The sequence below is a fragment of the Musca vetustissima genome, unplaced genomic scaffold (genome assembly GCF_032173495.1).
Source record: "Musca vetustissima isolate MV318-11 ecotype Yass unplaced genomic scaffold, APGP_CSIRO_Mvet_v1 utg2798, whole genome shotgun sequence".
NCBI lineage: Eukaryota > Metazoa > Arthropoda > Insecta > Diptera > Muscidae > Musca > Musca vetustissima.
In genome coordinates this window covers 202,340-218,308 of record NW_026883200.1, presented here as the reverse complement: position 1 = coordinate 218,308, position 15,969 = coordinate 202,340, and the positions used below count along the sequence as shown (strand labels likewise).

The window sequence follows — 15,969 nt, the reverse complement described above, 5'->3', positions numbered from 1 at the left end:
GAATTTTGGCAACGAATCTGATGTGTTTGGAAGAATATTTCAAATGAAATTTTATTAAAATATTTAGAACGTATACCAAATTGCATAAATTACGCAATAAAAATTTAATTTGAAATTACTATTTACCTCGTGAAACTGGAAAATATTCTTTGACTAATTTAGACTCTCCCCAACATTGGATAAGTATGCTTTAACAAATCTAGCGAACCCTGAAAAATATTCTTTAAAAAATCTAGTCGAGCCTTGAAAATAAATTTTTGTTTAATAAGGAAAATAATCTTTGTCTAATATAGACTCTGCCCAACTTTGAAAAATAGTCTATAATAAATCTAGTCTCAGACGAACCGGAAACAAATATTCTTTAAAAAATTTAGGCTCTGACGAGATTTGAAAATATATTTTTTAATAAATTCAGGACCTTATTCATTTCAAAAAAATGCAATTTGAAGCCTCAAATTGCAAACCATACTAGTCCATTCCTTTTTCTATTCTTTGACTAATATATAACAGATATTCTTTAATAATTCTTACCTACGATGAACCTTCAAAAAGTATGCTTTGACCAATATAGGCTCTGGTGAACCCTAAAAATACCCATTAAAAGATCTAGGCTCTGCTGAACCTCGAACACATATTCTTCTATCGCGCATTAAAAGATATTCGCTAAGGAATCTTAGCTATGGAGAGCCGTGAAATAATATTCCTTAACCAATCTATGATCTGCTGAAAATATATTTGGATTTTAAAAATATTTTTTCTTGGAACAAAGATTGGGAGTTTTTTTTAATATTTTTCTAAGGCCAAGGGTTGGGGGTTTTAAAGAGTATTCCACTAGAATAGAGAAAATCCCTTTGATTACGAGTATCAAATGGATCAATTCTAGTTTGACGTTATTAAAGGCTCCCTCGAGTATCGGGAAAGGCTGCAAACAAAAAATTATTGATCTCCATTTTTTTCAACACATTCAACGAACCAGTATCAAGCGACGTGTTTGATATAGGGGTACTCTGCATTACTGATTTATTTAGGTCTAAGGTCCAATAGCCTTGCCATTGTCTTCAGCAGAAAAGTAAGGGATGCTAATCTGTCTGTAGTCCTTAGGCATAGTGTGCTTTACATATTAGTGATATTCCCATGCATTATGTTAAAATTATTTCAGGTTTATAGACTATACAATATATTTTTTGGTAGGTTATTGTATTACTTAATAAATAAATATGCCACCGATACATCAGAAGGCGATTTTTTCTGTAGTATGAAAGGTGCTTTCTGTCGATATGGATTACGTCAGATCCATTTATGTCTCCCATTAAAAAAAACTAATTCAATTCAATTTATAATTTCAGATAAACACATATCCGCATTTTTATTTCATTCTAAAAATTTATGTATGTATGTATGTGTGTATGCAGTACTTCATATAAATTACAAACGGTTTGTTTGCAGTATCCTACATAATAATTAAAAGGTATTATAATACCATACTAAATGATGAAAGCAAGTGTGAGTTATGGTGAAGAAGAGGCCGACAAATTTTTAATAAAATTTGTCATCTTCGTTCTTTTCACTCAAACTCAGTTTAACTTTTTGACATGAACATTTAAATAATGTGAATATTCACGGACAAGGAAATGACGATGTGATTTTAATGTGTGTGTTTGTGTTTATTCTTGAACACCAGGTTGATCATCTGTTGCATCATCATTTGCTTCTTCATCAGCAGTATTTTCGTCACCGTCGTCTCCATTATCGCCATCTTCAGCAATATCTCCTGCATCGTCATAGTCATCTTCTTCACCTTCGTTGTCATCTTCAGCAATATCGCCTTCATAGTCATCTTCTTCACCTTCACCTTCGTTGTCGTTGTCTTCATCTCCACCATCTTGATGATCATCTTCCTCCTCTGCATTGGCGATGGAGTCCGTTGGGTGTGGATTTGTAGGATAAGTTTTGCCTTCAAGTGTTGCCATTAGATTTTGATGGAATTCCTTAAATCCAGGCCATTCATTGGAGCATAATTCCTAAAAAAATGAAATTGGAAATTTTGAAAATATTGTTTTTTTTTTCTTTAGGGACATCAAAATAAATTAGAAAAGCTAAACAGTTAGAGATTAGTCGATATACACATTACAAAGGGGAGTCTATGTTTTATTGAAAGATAGTGGTCAGACATTTAGTGGGTTAATTTTTAATTTAGATAGAAATTGGATTTTTTTAATCAGAATAACATCGTTTTAGTCATATCCTTCTGTTTATTAAAATCACGAATGAGCTCTCATTATATATTTGTAAATTAATTGAAGAGTTTATGGTTTAATTTTTTGAAAAAAAAAATAGAGCATTGAAATTTTGCACATAATCCTACCATGTTTGAAAACGATCCATGATTTAGAACATATATCAAATAATGATACCGTACGATTTTCGGCATTTTAAAAATGTTTGGTGAAGAAAATATATATGGAAGCTACAATTCAACATGGACAGACATAAATAGGGAGAGACGGACATGCATACATCGATTCCGAATGTGATTTTATGCATATTCTCGAGAAGAACCATGTGTCTATGTAGTTTCCAAACAGTAAAATGAAGGGTATAAAAATGGAACTGTCTGTAGTCTGTATGGAAAAAAAAAATCCGCCGCGACAAGAACAAAAATATGCTCTGGAAAGCGATGTGCTGGTGAGATGTCAAATGTCCGAACCTTAACACGTTTGAAATTAATTCGTAGATGTTATTCGCAACAATATTCGACATAAATACAACATATCAATTGACGACATTTGTAAGCCACATTGCCCAATATGCCTGATAAGCCACTTAACCAACGTCGAAACGCGTCGTATAATGGTGGGAATGTAGTATCTCTCTGGCTTTCAAAAGATAAATAAATTAAAAATAAGTTTTTATATTTATACTAGCATATGCCCGCATCTTCGTTAACGAATGTGTGAATTATTTAAAACAATACCGTATTTCCAAAAGTACCTATATATCTCAACTCTACACACCAATTCTGACCGCAACAGAAATCTAGCTCTATAATAAATTTGGTATCATTTAATGCACTTTGTACTGTTGTAATACTTATTTGGAAAACATAGGTTCACCCAAATCCAAATTTGTTACCCAATGTCACCATTCCAGCTCTATCGGTTGTCCAATTTCCAAATGTCCCTAAATAGCTCATTTCAAGAGATTTACTTCATAAAAAGAAAAACAACCCATTACCATTACTGACCCCCCTCCATGCTTGCAATACTGTGGCCGGAACCTTTCATTTATGGTAATTTTTTGTTTTTCATGTCTGTGTCTTTAATTTTTAACTTTAAGCCGACTTTCTCCACTTAGTCGAATTCCAATTAGTATGAACTTTTGCGAAAGGCAATCTGACTTTCCGATTCTTTTCAGAAATAAAATAACTTTCATGATAGTTTCCGGGCATGTAGTCCTACTACCATAGCTCGTTCACTCTCTCTCTCTTCTTGAGGTTATATCCAAAGATAATCGTCTCACAAATTCTGTTAACTCTTAATGGGTTTTTACCGGTTATGACAATTTGTTGATCAGTACGAGCTTGCTTTAGTTTTGGCCATCAGTGTACATATATGCTTATTGTTCCTGAGTCTAAACCAAGGTATATTAAGAAGGCAACAGTATCAAACCAGATATTTTTATCCAGTTCTGGTTGGTATTCGCGGTATAGATTGTATACCACCTAACCAGAATAGCAATTAATCGGCTGATGCCGATTACCAGCCGAACTATTCAAGGCCGGTGGTCAAACGCTGATATGGAGCAATCACCAACTGATTAGTACAATTCGGCTAGAGGAATGCATGCCCAACGATTGGAATCTCAGCACCCTGCATTCCGTGCACAAAAAGGTGACAAGACGACATGTATCAACTATAGAGGAATAAGTCTCATCGCATGTAAAGTGCTATCCAGCTTACTGTGTAAACGACTGAAGACCAATAGTCAATGTCATTATTGGACCATACCAATGTGGCTTCAGGCCTGGCAAATCCGCCATTGACCAGATTTTCACTGTGCGCCAAATCTTGGAAAAGAATCACCGACACATTCCACATATTCGTCGACTATAAAGCCGCATTAGACAGCCCTATCCGTTCATAGGTATTTAAAGCCATGCAGGATAACTTTAACTGGCACAAGGTTTGCAGTTAAAGTCGGAAAATACCTTACGGAGCCCTTTAATACCGAACGAGGATTTAGACAAGGTGACAGTTTGACGTGTGACCTGTTTAACATCCTGTTGAAAATGTCAGAAATGTCACAAAATTATCGTTAGATCTAACGAAATTAGTAAAAAATTAGAGAAACCATGTTAAAAACGTATACAGTTTATAACGTATGGTAACACTATTTCTGCAAAGTACCATGTTGGCGTTTATTTTTGTCGCAGTTGAAAATTTCAATTCACGTGAGAACCAGAACAGGAGGTAACTTCTGAGGTGAAGTGTATGTGTGAAGTGAAAACAACACACCGTGAATTCCAGAACATACCCGATAAACTGTATTCGTTTTTAACATTGTTTCTGTATTTTTTTAGTAATTTCGTTAATTCTAACGACAATTTTATTATTATTTTTTTTAATATTTTATTATTTGCAACATAAAATATATGTATGAAAAACAATGTAATATCATTAACATTTGGTAACCCTATCTTTTTTCAGCCTTACTTCAAATCAGCTGTTTGTGTCAAGCGAGAAATTCAGTTGAAGAAAATTCAAGACAAACCTTAGTATCTATTTAAAATTTGCTTTTAATGGTGTTTCATGTTCATTTTGTGATTTTAAACAAATTATACGCAATAATAACATTTCAATCTCCCATCATGTGCCTTTTTTATTTCAAAAAAGTATTTCTTTTATATGAAAAAACATGAATACACCCGACTCTCACTATGAAAATGTAAGTGTAAAGAATACACCTCAAATGGGTGTAAAGTGTGTTACAGAACACCTCGACGTGTATTCGATACACTTTTGCCGTTGAAGTGAATGCCAGAACATGCCCGAATATATATTCTTCAAAATAACTTTATATGCTGATAATATTGAAATAAATGACGTTTACTACATTTATTACATTTTATACAGGTATATGACTTTATCGACGTTTACACCTTTTTGACAGTCGAAAAACTAAAAATTCGTCACACGGACCATCCCTGGTCAATGTTGAATATAGCCGTCGAATGAACCATGAGTTGTACCATCTATTCTCGAACATCGACATTGTAAGACATTAAGGTCATGTTGTGAGATTGGATGAGGATGCCCCAGCTCAAAGGCATATAAAAGCGAGTCAACTGATGGTTACGTCGAAGGAGAATGCCACAAAAAGGAGTGGAAGAAATTACGGAACATGATTTTTCAAATTGGAATAGCTGCGCACAAGACGCCTGGAAATCTTTTTTTAAGCTCAACTTTTTTTTTAATCCAAGATTTTTTTTGGTCCTTGATCCCAGCATGATCCAGCATCCCAGTTACATGAAATTGTTAAATCCAAGATTTATTCCAATTAGCAATCCATGCCTTATTGTAAAAAATAGCTGTAAAGAGTAAGTCTCAATTCGTTTCGGATGGTAGATTCCATTGTCATGGAAACTAAAAATTGAAAAGCTTGAGCCCGGCTGGGATTTGAACCCTGGTTCCCATGGCATCTGTTGATTATTGTCCGGCGCCTTAGCGTTCAAAGCCACCTCCTTATCTTCCTAAGGTTGAACAATATGCAGTTGCGTACCATTGAAGAAAAATATTGTAGTCTGTATGGAAAAAAGTCCGTCACTACAAGAAAAATCTGCTCTGAAAAGGAATGTTCTGGTGTGATGCCAAATGCCCGAACCTTGACACGGTTAAATTTAATTCGTAGATGCAATTTCGAAACAATATTAGACATAAATACAACTTATTAAGTAACGATATTAGTAAGCCACATTGTCCAATATGCCTGATGAGCCCCTTAATCAACGGCGAAACGCGTCGCATAATGGTGGGAATGTAGTATCTCTCTGGCTTTCCTTTTCATTGCAACTTCGATCATGCAGCTCATCTCGAAAGAGAAATTAATAAAAATGTTGTTATTTTTGTTGTAGCAGCCCTATCGCTTTTGCCAATGGTCTGAGTTGACAGTTTCGGACCGAAGACCTCTCTAGTTGTGGAAACGAAAGTAAAGATGCCTTCGGAATGTGTTTATGTAGCAGCAGCCCTAATGTTTTTTTACACAAAGGGCTATGGTGACTGTCGTTTGTCGAGTATGACTCTCGGCTCGTTAAGTACCGTCAACATTGACAATTTGTTCCAATATCTTAGTAAAGTGAAGATAGCAGTTCCTTAATGGTAATTGCTGTTGCAATTTTTCATGCGCGTAAAAATATAAAATTATTATGCTAATTATTATCGTCTATCTGTTTAGCTTTTTCTTTTAAAATAAAAAAATTAATTAATATTCCAACCTACCTTCAAATCATTTATAGCTTCCAAAACTAAATAATGAAATAGTTTATCATTCTGCAATTTGATGGCATTGCGATTACGCTCGCCGGCATGTTGTTTTTCATTTGAATCATGCCAACGATGTATAAAACTTTGCAGCATCAATGCCCAGCGGAATTTGTTTCTAAGATTATCCAATACTACTTTCACGCGATGCAGTTCGTGAAACGTTAGATGTTTATGGAAATTTGGATCCATTAAGTGTTTACGATACACAAATAGTTTATAGACATCACGCAACGGATAATTGATTTCATTGATGTCTAAAGTTCTGCTTATTTTCGCACAACCAATACGCAGTAGAAGTTTTTTGCGTATCTCTAGCTTTTGACTTTCTGGTTCGTAGTTGAAATTGATGAATTCTTTGATGCCATCTTCGTTTTCGCTAAATCGTGGTATTACATTTTCAATGTATGCATATTTTGGCCACCACTTGGTCCAATACAATTCGGGTTCACATTTGGAAAGATTTTTGGGTGGTTTTTTTAGAATACCCGCATCTTCTAGACGTTGTGCTTCATCCTTCAGCACATTGGCTTGACGACGACGCCTTAGGAAGTTGACATCCTTATTCTTTTTACGGCCACGTAGTTTGCCTTTTTTGTTTGTTGTTGTTTCATCATTTGTTGCTTCATTTTCCTGCTGTGGGGTGGTGTTTTGGTTGTTTTTCTGCTGCTGTTTCAGCTCCTTTTTGATTTTCTTGTTCTTTTTGTTTTTCTTGTTTTTGTCCTTATTTTTATTAGGAGGTGGTCCCGACAATTTTCTTTCATTGTTACCTGGTGAAATGGCACGTCCATCACCCATTGAATTATCCCTGGAGCGTCCACGTTTATTATTAAAATTCATTGAATTGTTTTGCTGTTTGAAATCTTGGGGATTAGCTGTCCAGCTATTCCTAGGACCCACACCCACCACACCACTACCACCTGGAAAATTACCAGATATATTATCTGGGGTAAATGGTGGTTGTGGGCTATTACCAAAATTATTTTGTGGTAAATTATAACCAAAATGATTATAACCAAAACCACCAGGTGGTGGCGGGCCATCAAAATTTGTTGGTCCTGGTGGTGATGCTGGTGGTGGTTGATTGAAGCTATTTGTTGAATTCATAAATGTATTTCCTCCGAAATCGTTATTTCTTGGGAAATATCCAATATTGGTATCTTGAAAACCTCCATGGGTACTGCCTTGAAATGTGCCGGCTGCTGGTGGGGGATTGTTATAACCAAAATCGGAATTATTTCTAAAATTTGTGTAATTGTCGAATTCAGTTTTCTTTCCATATTGTTGTGATGAATAATTCATATTTTGCTGTCCTTCAAATCCTTGATTATTTGGATATTTTGTTCCAAAATCACCACCAAATTGTTGAGGTGAATAATTACGAGTGTGTTGTCCTTCAAATCCTTGATTATTTTGATAATTTGTTCCAAAATCACCACCATAATTCCTTGGGGCATCTTCTTGATGGCGGCTTCTAGTATCCTGGGGGACATTTTCCCTTCGTGCAAATAGATTTGTGTTTTCAAATTCAGGTTCATTTCGTGAACGATTAACATCATTATATGATGATTGGTTATGGGGTGGTGGACCTCGGACATCATTATTCGAATTGAAACAATTGCCACCTCGACGTTCATTATTATAATCATTCCTGTACATATCATTTCGTGAACGAGATCGTGATCGATTCTCATCATTATATGATGATTGATTATGAAGAGGTGGACCTCGGTCATCATTATTCGAATTAAAACGATTGCCTCCACCACCTCCTCCTCCACGACGTTCATTATTATAATCATTCCTATTCATATCACTTCGTGAACGAGATCGTGAACGATTGTCATCATTCCATGATGATTGGTTATGAGGTGGTGGACCTCGGTCATCAGTATTCGAATTGAAACGATTACCTCCACCTCCTCCTCCTCGACGTTCATTGTTATAATCATTCCTGTTCATGTCATTATCTCCACTAGAAAATTGCCTGGCCTCATCCCTTCTCCTCCTTTCTTCATGATAAGATGTTGCAGAATCATAACGACAATTGTCATCACCTCTTCGACTAAAATCCTGATTGTTGTTGCATTGTGCCTCCTTATGGGTATTAAAATCACTCCGTCTTTGAAAATCCTGATCATTTGCTGTTCGTCTATTCCGGTTGCTGTTGTTATCCTCACGGCGGCGGAATAAATCATTATCATGATCTTTTTGATCACGATAATAATTGCCATCACCAAATTGACGAGAATCCATATCACGTGGTGTTTGTACTGGTTTGGACATAGTATTATAATCATCCCTTACATTTGAGCGGGATGGTCTTGCAGAATTGTTATCATAACGACGACGATTACCTGATTGTGTTAAAATGTCGGAATTATGATTTTGGATATATTTTCAAAAAATATGTTATATTAAATAAGATAAAATGTAGGTATAAAACACCACGAAGTTCACATACACCAAAAATTTATATTAAAATCCTGAAGAGTTTTAATAGACCGGCCTATATAAAGGCAATCGAAATAAAGAAAACTTGAGTGGTTTCGAAGCCAGTCCTCAAAATAATTTTTTCCTTACAAATTATAAAGAATAAATTGCTCCCGTATCCTGATGCACACACGCACACACACATCCAACAACCACAACGTGGTATGTGGAAAACATTAAAAAAGCATACACATCCTTACGCCTCCCAAACACTCCCTGAACACCACTCCATATACAAACTTAAAACTAAACTACCTTCTACAGCTTACCTGGACCGGAATTATTGAAATTATTCATTGGTGGCGGTTGCTGCTGTTGTTGATTGTCCGGACGATTGGATGAAAAATATTGATTGAGATTTTGCTCTAAATTGTTCTAAACAACCCGAGGCGGAGGAAGAAGAAAAGAATTTGTTAAGGAACTACAGATAAAAAATGCACCACCACTACTTACCCTTGGAAACCGCGGTCCATCATTATCATAATTCCGATTAAAATTACGGCGATCTCCCATTTTGTTTTCCTCCAACCGGAACAAAATAAATTGCAATCAATAAATTTCGTTTTTCTCCAAGTGGTCGTCTATATTATTTTCTCGATAACTTTCTTCTCTCGAATAGGGTTGACTAGTTCGCCGTATGATTGTTGTCAATGTAATGAAGCGAAAAAGGCAACACTGTTTGATTGAACACAATCAAAACGTTAGCGTATGTTGGCAGAAAGGACCGTTGGCAAAAAGCGGAGAAAAATAATAGGTTTGGTAGACTATGAAGGGTACATTGGGTTATAGTCTAAGACTTAAGGTTATGAACGAGTGGATCGACACCGGACACAGTAGGCCGCACTAAAGTATAGCACATGCCACAATCGGATCATAAATCAGTAGTTTTGAGTCGGACCGAATACCTGAAAAAAGAGTAGTCACAGCTTTCCCTCCGTTTCCTACCTAGTCCTTTCCTGGAGGTTTTGAGAATTTCAGTTCATTCTGACGATTCTGAATTTGAAATAGTCAATGTATATATTCCGCCCATCTGCAACATTGGGGACAGTTATCATCCAAGTATCATCCACCTGCTGCAGGGAGATAATAAAATTTCTCTACCAGGGTCACTGCTAGGTGTTCGAGCTCCCTGGACATTTCCCTAACCAGCCCATCGCTCCTTCCGTATACCTCCTGGCAAACCAAGGTCGCTTTAAATTGAGACCATATTCACATCCTGGTCATGCTCGAGAAACACAGCGATTTCGTGGAGCCCGATCAGCGTAATAAAGCCAACTGGCAGGGCTTCATAAAATTCGTTGATGACTCCTTAAGTGCTAGGTGAGAAGATATTCCGTGAAAATATTCTAAATTCGGCAAAACGCGGGCAGAATTTATTTATGAGACCAAACTATCCATTCAGGACCTCCAGATTGACAAAGCAACGCGACCAACTTCGTACCGAAAGCCTTGCTGACGACAGAATCCCGCGCAAACATGTATGACATAGATAAGACCAACCTTCGGTCTAGTTGAAAATCAAGTACATGTGTGGTCTAACATCCGTGGTCTAAAAGCCGTAGAGTGACACAGGGAGTTAACCAAGGTAGGGTCATATCTCCGGAACTGTTTAACTTCTTTCTTTCTGAAATTCCACAACCACCGGACGGCTTAGAGATCGTAATGCATGCGGATGATTGTACGATCATGGCGTCGGGTCCCAGGATAAATATCTACATAGCTAATTTAGTACAGTTCTTCCATCTGAGGAATATAAAGATATCCGCCGCCTAATCCACAGCCACTCTGTTCACCACATTGACGGCTGAAATGAAGCTCCCTCTGAATATTATGGTCGATTGTGCACTAATTACGACTACATACTATCTCAAAATTTTGGGTGCAACGTTCGATATAGCTTATTTAAGTCGTCCGCGCAAGCCACCTCTATTTGCGATAAGATGAGAAGCTGGAGCAAGGTCCTCAAGTCGCTTGCCGGCAGCTCTTGGGATGTTAATAAAGAGACCTTGTTGACATCCTACAAAAAATAGATCAGTCGGTGATAAGCTATGCGGCGCCAGTGTGGTTCGCGAATTTAAGTGATACGCAGTGGAAGATGATTCAAACCTGTTAGAATGCCGTCCAGAGAACTGCGACAGGGTGCCTCCTTATAAAGCCAGTAGACGATGTACATGAGGAAGCAATGGTCTTTTAGCAGTCTTAGATCTGCCCAAGGCGTTTGATACCGTCGATAATTCCGAGCTCATATCAGACATCACAATTTCCAACCTTTCCGAGTGACATCAAGTGTTGGGGCGTCATTCCATCGGACGTCAACAGATTGTCGATAGCGAACGCAACGAAACTATTGTCTATAGACTTATGACTAAATCCAATAGAGGTAACACAGTTTCTCCGGCTACCCTCTTCAAATCCAAATTCCTAATTAATAATTTATAACAATAGCCAACTTGTTACAAGAACTTCTTTATCTAGAGCCTATAGAAGGTCACTCACAGGCTTAATGGAAATGTGGTGGTGTAAACCATCCCTCTTTTCAACCTAACCTAATAAAAGCCCGATTTTTTAATACATTTGTATGTATTTATATTTTATTTATTCATGCATATTTACATGTATGGCACTGTAAAACTTAACTTAAATACTTTGTAAAGATTTATAGTATTCTTCAAATCCCGGCCAGTCTTCGATAATTAGTTTCTGAAAAGTAGTGCAGATGTCAGATTTATATATTATTTCTTATTTCAAAATATTCTCCTCCTTACCTTCAATTCATGTATAGATTCCGTTGGTAGACTATGAAGGGTACATTGGGTTATAGTCTAAGACTTAAGGTTATGAACGAGTGGATCGACACCGGACACAGTAGGCCGCACTAAAGTATAGCACATGCCACAATCGGATCATAAATCAGTAGTTTTGAGTCGGACCGAATACCTGAAAAAAGAGTAGTCACAGCTTTCCCTCCGTTTCCTACCTAGTCCTTTCCTGGAGGTTTTGAGAATTTCAGTTCATTCTGACGATTCTGAATTTGAAATAGTCAATGTATATATTCCGCCCATCTGCAACATTGGGGACAGTTATCATCCAAGTATCATCCACCTGCTGCAGGGAGATAATAAAATTTCTCTACCAGGGTCACTGCTAGGTGTTCGAGCTCCCTGGACATTTCCCTAACCAGCCCATCGCTCCTTCCGTATACCTCCTGGCAAACCAAGGTCGCTTTAAATTGAGACCATATTCACATCCTGGTCATGCTCGAGAAACACAGCGATTTCGTGGAGCCCGATCAGCGTAATAAAGCCAACTGGCAGGGCTTCATAAAATTCGTTGATGACTCCTTAAGTGCTAGGTGAGAAGATATTCCGTGAAAATATTCTAAATTCGGCAAAACGCGGGCAGAATTTATTTATGAGACCAAACTATCCATTCAGGACCTCCAGATTGACAAAGCAACGCGACCAACTTCGTACCGAAAGCCTTGCTGACGACAGAATCCCGCGCAAACATGTATGACATAGATAAGACCAACCTTCGGTCTAGTTGAAAATCAAGTACATGTGTGGTCTAACATCCGTGGTCTAAAAGCCGTAGAGTGACACAGGGAGTTAACCAAGGTAGGGTCATATCTCCGGAACTGTTTAACTTCTTTCTTTCTGAAATTCCACAACCACCGGACGGCTTAGAGATCGTAATGCATGCGGATGATTGTACGATCATGGCGTCGGGTCCCAGGATAAATATCTACATAGCTAATTTAGTACAGTTCTTCCATCTGAGGAATATAAAGATATCCGCCGCCTAATCCACAGCCACTCTGTTCACCACATTGACGGCTGAAATGAAGCTCCCTCTGAATATTATGGTCGATTGTGCACTAATTACGACTACATACTATCTCAAAATTTTGGGTGCAACGTTCGATATAGCTTATTTAAGTCGTCCGCGCAAGCCACCTCTATTTGCGATAAGATGAGAAGCTGGAGCAAGGTCCTCAAGTCGCTTGCCGGCAGCTCTTGGGATGTTAATAAAGAGACCTTGTTGACATCCTACAAAAAATAGATCAGTCGGTGATAAGCTATGCGGCGCCAGTGTGGTTCGCGAATTTAAGTGATACGCAGTGGAAGATGATTCAAACCTGTTAGAATGCCGTCCAGAGAACTGCGACAGGGTGCCTCCTTATAAAGCCAGTAGACGATGTACATGAGGAAGCAATGGTCTTTTAGCAGTCTTAGATCTGCCCAAGGCGTTTGATACCGTCGATAATTCCGAGCTCATATCAGACATCACAATTTCCAACCTTTCCGAGTGACATCAAGTGTTGGGGCGTCATTCCATCGGACGTCAACAGATTGTCGATAGCGAACGCAACGAAACTATTGTCTATAGACTTATGACTAAATCCAATAGAGGTAACACAGTTTCTCCGGCTACCCTCTTCAAATCCAAATTCCTAATTAATAATTTATAACAATAGCCAACTTGTTACAAGAACTTCTTTATCTAGAGCCTATAGAAGGTCACTCACAGGCTTAATGGAAATGTGGTGGTGTAAACCATCCCTCTTTTCAACCTAACCTAATAAAAGCCCGATTTTTTAATACATTTGTATGTATTTATATTTTATTTATTCATGCATATTTACATGTATGGCACTGTAAAACTTAACTTAAATACTTTGTAAAGATTTATAGTATTCTTCAAATCCCGGCCAGTCTTCGATAATTAGTTTCTGAAAAGTAGTGCAGATGTCAGATTTATATATTATTTCTTATTTCAAAATATTCTCCTCCTTACCTTCAATTCCTGTATAGATTCCGTAACAAAATATAGAAATAGCTTGTTCGCCAGTAATTTCCTCGCATGTCCCACCTTTAGGGGTTCCCCATTTTCGGCACGCTTAACAATCTGCGCTGAGAAATGCCAACGACACACGATGCTCTGATAGAAAAATGATCTTCGTGTTTTCTTCTTGGCATTTTTCAAGACCATTTCAAGGCGTTGCATTTCTTTTTCGCTAAGGTGTTGTTGAAATTTGGGATCTTCTAATTGATGTTTATATTTGAGAACATTAAAGATATCGCGTAAAGCATAATCCGATTCGTTGAGGCGTATGTGTTTTAAGATTTTCGTTACACCCATTGTCAGGAGAACCCGTTTACGTTTGCGGAATTCTTTATCTTCGGGCGTGAGATGGAAATCGAGTATTTCAGAGACAGCGGGATCGTTGCGCTCGATGGGTGTAATCGCCTGCTCCACATAACCATAAAGCGACCACCATTGCCGCCAATATTCTTCAGGTTGGGGTTTCAAATGACCCTTGGCGGGTTTCTTTGCGCTAACCTGAATCGGTTTGAAGTCACCAAATATTTGTTTGTTTATATCGATGTGATCGTCTTCGGGGGTTTCCTCCAAGGCGTCTTTGTTTTTGTTCGCCTTTTTGGTTTTTGTTTTCTTTGTTTCTTTATTTTGTTTTGTTGTGGTTTTATCAGTTTTCAATTTTTTGTTTTTCAATAACTTCTGGGCAAATTTATTTTGTGGTTTTAGAGGAACTTTGGAGTATTGCTGTTTTTGGAAATTCCGTTTCAAGGTCGCTGTTCGAAGTGACATTTTATTCATGGGGTTCCTATTGAACCTTTGGGCGCTTTGGTTTCTCAAAGGCGGAGCGAATCCTCTCTGATTGAATTTTCCCACACCTTGACGAGGATAGTTGAGATTCTTACCGAATTGTTGCGGTGCTTTAAATGGAAATCCTGGCGGCCTTCTTATTTGTCTTGGCTTCCCCGGTGGGCCTCTTGTATTTGGCGAATTATTTTGAATGACATTCGTATTCATTTCGACGGGTGGAGCGGGATTAATGTCCTCATAAAAACGTTGATTGCCACCCAACAAAGAGGGATTAATTTGAAAACCTCCATCGTCCTTCAATTTTCCAGAGTTATGTGGTGGAGTATTTAAATCCCTCCTATTACCGAATTTCGGAAAATTGTTTTTAACACCAAAATGCCGATCCATTTTATAATCCACCATTCGGACATTTGTGCGTCTTCTCATACCGAATTGGATATTTTTACTGTAATTACCAGTATTTTCATAGGGTAGTGGTGGAATATTATGTGCAGAACGGGGTCCATTATTATCCACTGGCTGTGGATTTGTATTGTCCCCACTTCCAGAGTTGTCCAAATTCGAAGAGGCAGCAATATTTTCATTTTCGCATATTTCATTTTTCCCAGTATTATTTTGTTCACCGACCGCAGCTGTATTTTTGTAATTGCTATTCTGATTTTCCTTCTGGTTTTGGGAATTATAATCCGTTAACGGGATATTCACATTATTGAAATTCCCATTATTTTTTGAATCATGAATTGTCAAAGCATTATTGTAATTTGTATTCGACTCAGAAGTCTGATTTTGCTTAGAGCTTCGAACTGGTGGCAAATTATCACTATTATTAAAATTCCCAGTATTTTTTTGATCACAAACATGGGGAAAATTCACGTTATCTTTATTATGATAATGAGCCTGCTGCTGATGATAATAGTTATCAGCTGATTGTTTGTAATTAAAATTCCCATTATTTTTTGTTTCATGATTGGTAGTTGCATTCCCAGTATTTTTATCAAATTGATTTGATATTTCATTGCGACAAGGCATTTCACCGTTAGCTCCTATTGTATTTTCTTTTATATTCGATTTCGAAAAATTTCCCATGTTTTTATGGTAATTTTCATTCCCAGTATTTTGGTTAAATGTATTATCGGCATTATTTTCATTGTGTTTTGGTGGCATATTTTGGCCCCTATTATTTTCATATAGAGTAGGGCCATTATAAAGTGTACTGTTATTTGAAAAATTCCCAGTATTTTTATATCTTTCGAAATTTCCCCAATTATTTCCGCTATATCTTTGGTACTGGAAAGACATTCGATTTGGCTGA

At 37.3% G+C, this 15,969-nt stretch overlaps 2 protein-coding genes and 1 long non-coding RNA gene across 3 annotated transcripts in view; 1 reads left to right on the top strand and 2 right to left on the bottom strand.

Annotated features, from left to right (window-relative positions):
* LOC133330011 (ATP-binding cassette subfamily G member 4) overlaps positions 1-15,969 on the top strand; it is a 160,676-nt gene that overhangs the window by 131,129 nt on the left and 13,578 nt on the right. The window lies entirely within an intron of this gene.
* LOC133330019 (probable serine/threonine-protein kinase clkA) lies at positions 6,601-8,822 on the bottom strand. Its single transcript, XM_061538479.1, has 2 exons — positions 6,675-8,822; positions 6,601-6,621 (listed from the first exon to the last, which is right to left on the bottom strand). The coding sequence occupies exons 1-2, from the start codon at positions 8,820-8,822 to the stop codon at positions 6,601-6,603; spliced, it is 2,169 nt and encodes a 722-aa protein (XP_061394463.1).
* LOC133330010 (uncharacterized) lies at positions 13,693-13,886 on the bottom strand. The gene is made up of 2 exons (XR_009754328.1): positions 13,827-13,886; positions 13,693-13,761 (listed from the first exon to the last, which is right to left on the bottom strand). It is a non-coding gene; the product is annotated as an uncharacterized LOC133330010 (long non-coding RNA).

Coding starts and splice junctions, on each gene's coding strand:
- LOC133330019 (XM_061538479.1), bottom strand. CDS start 8,822: ATGTCCAAACCAGTACAAACACCACGTGATATGGATTCTCGTCAATTT. Junction 6,622..6,674: donor ACGAACTGCATCGCGTGAAA/GTAGTATTGGAT, acceptor GATGCTGCAAAG/TTTTATACATCGTTGGCATG.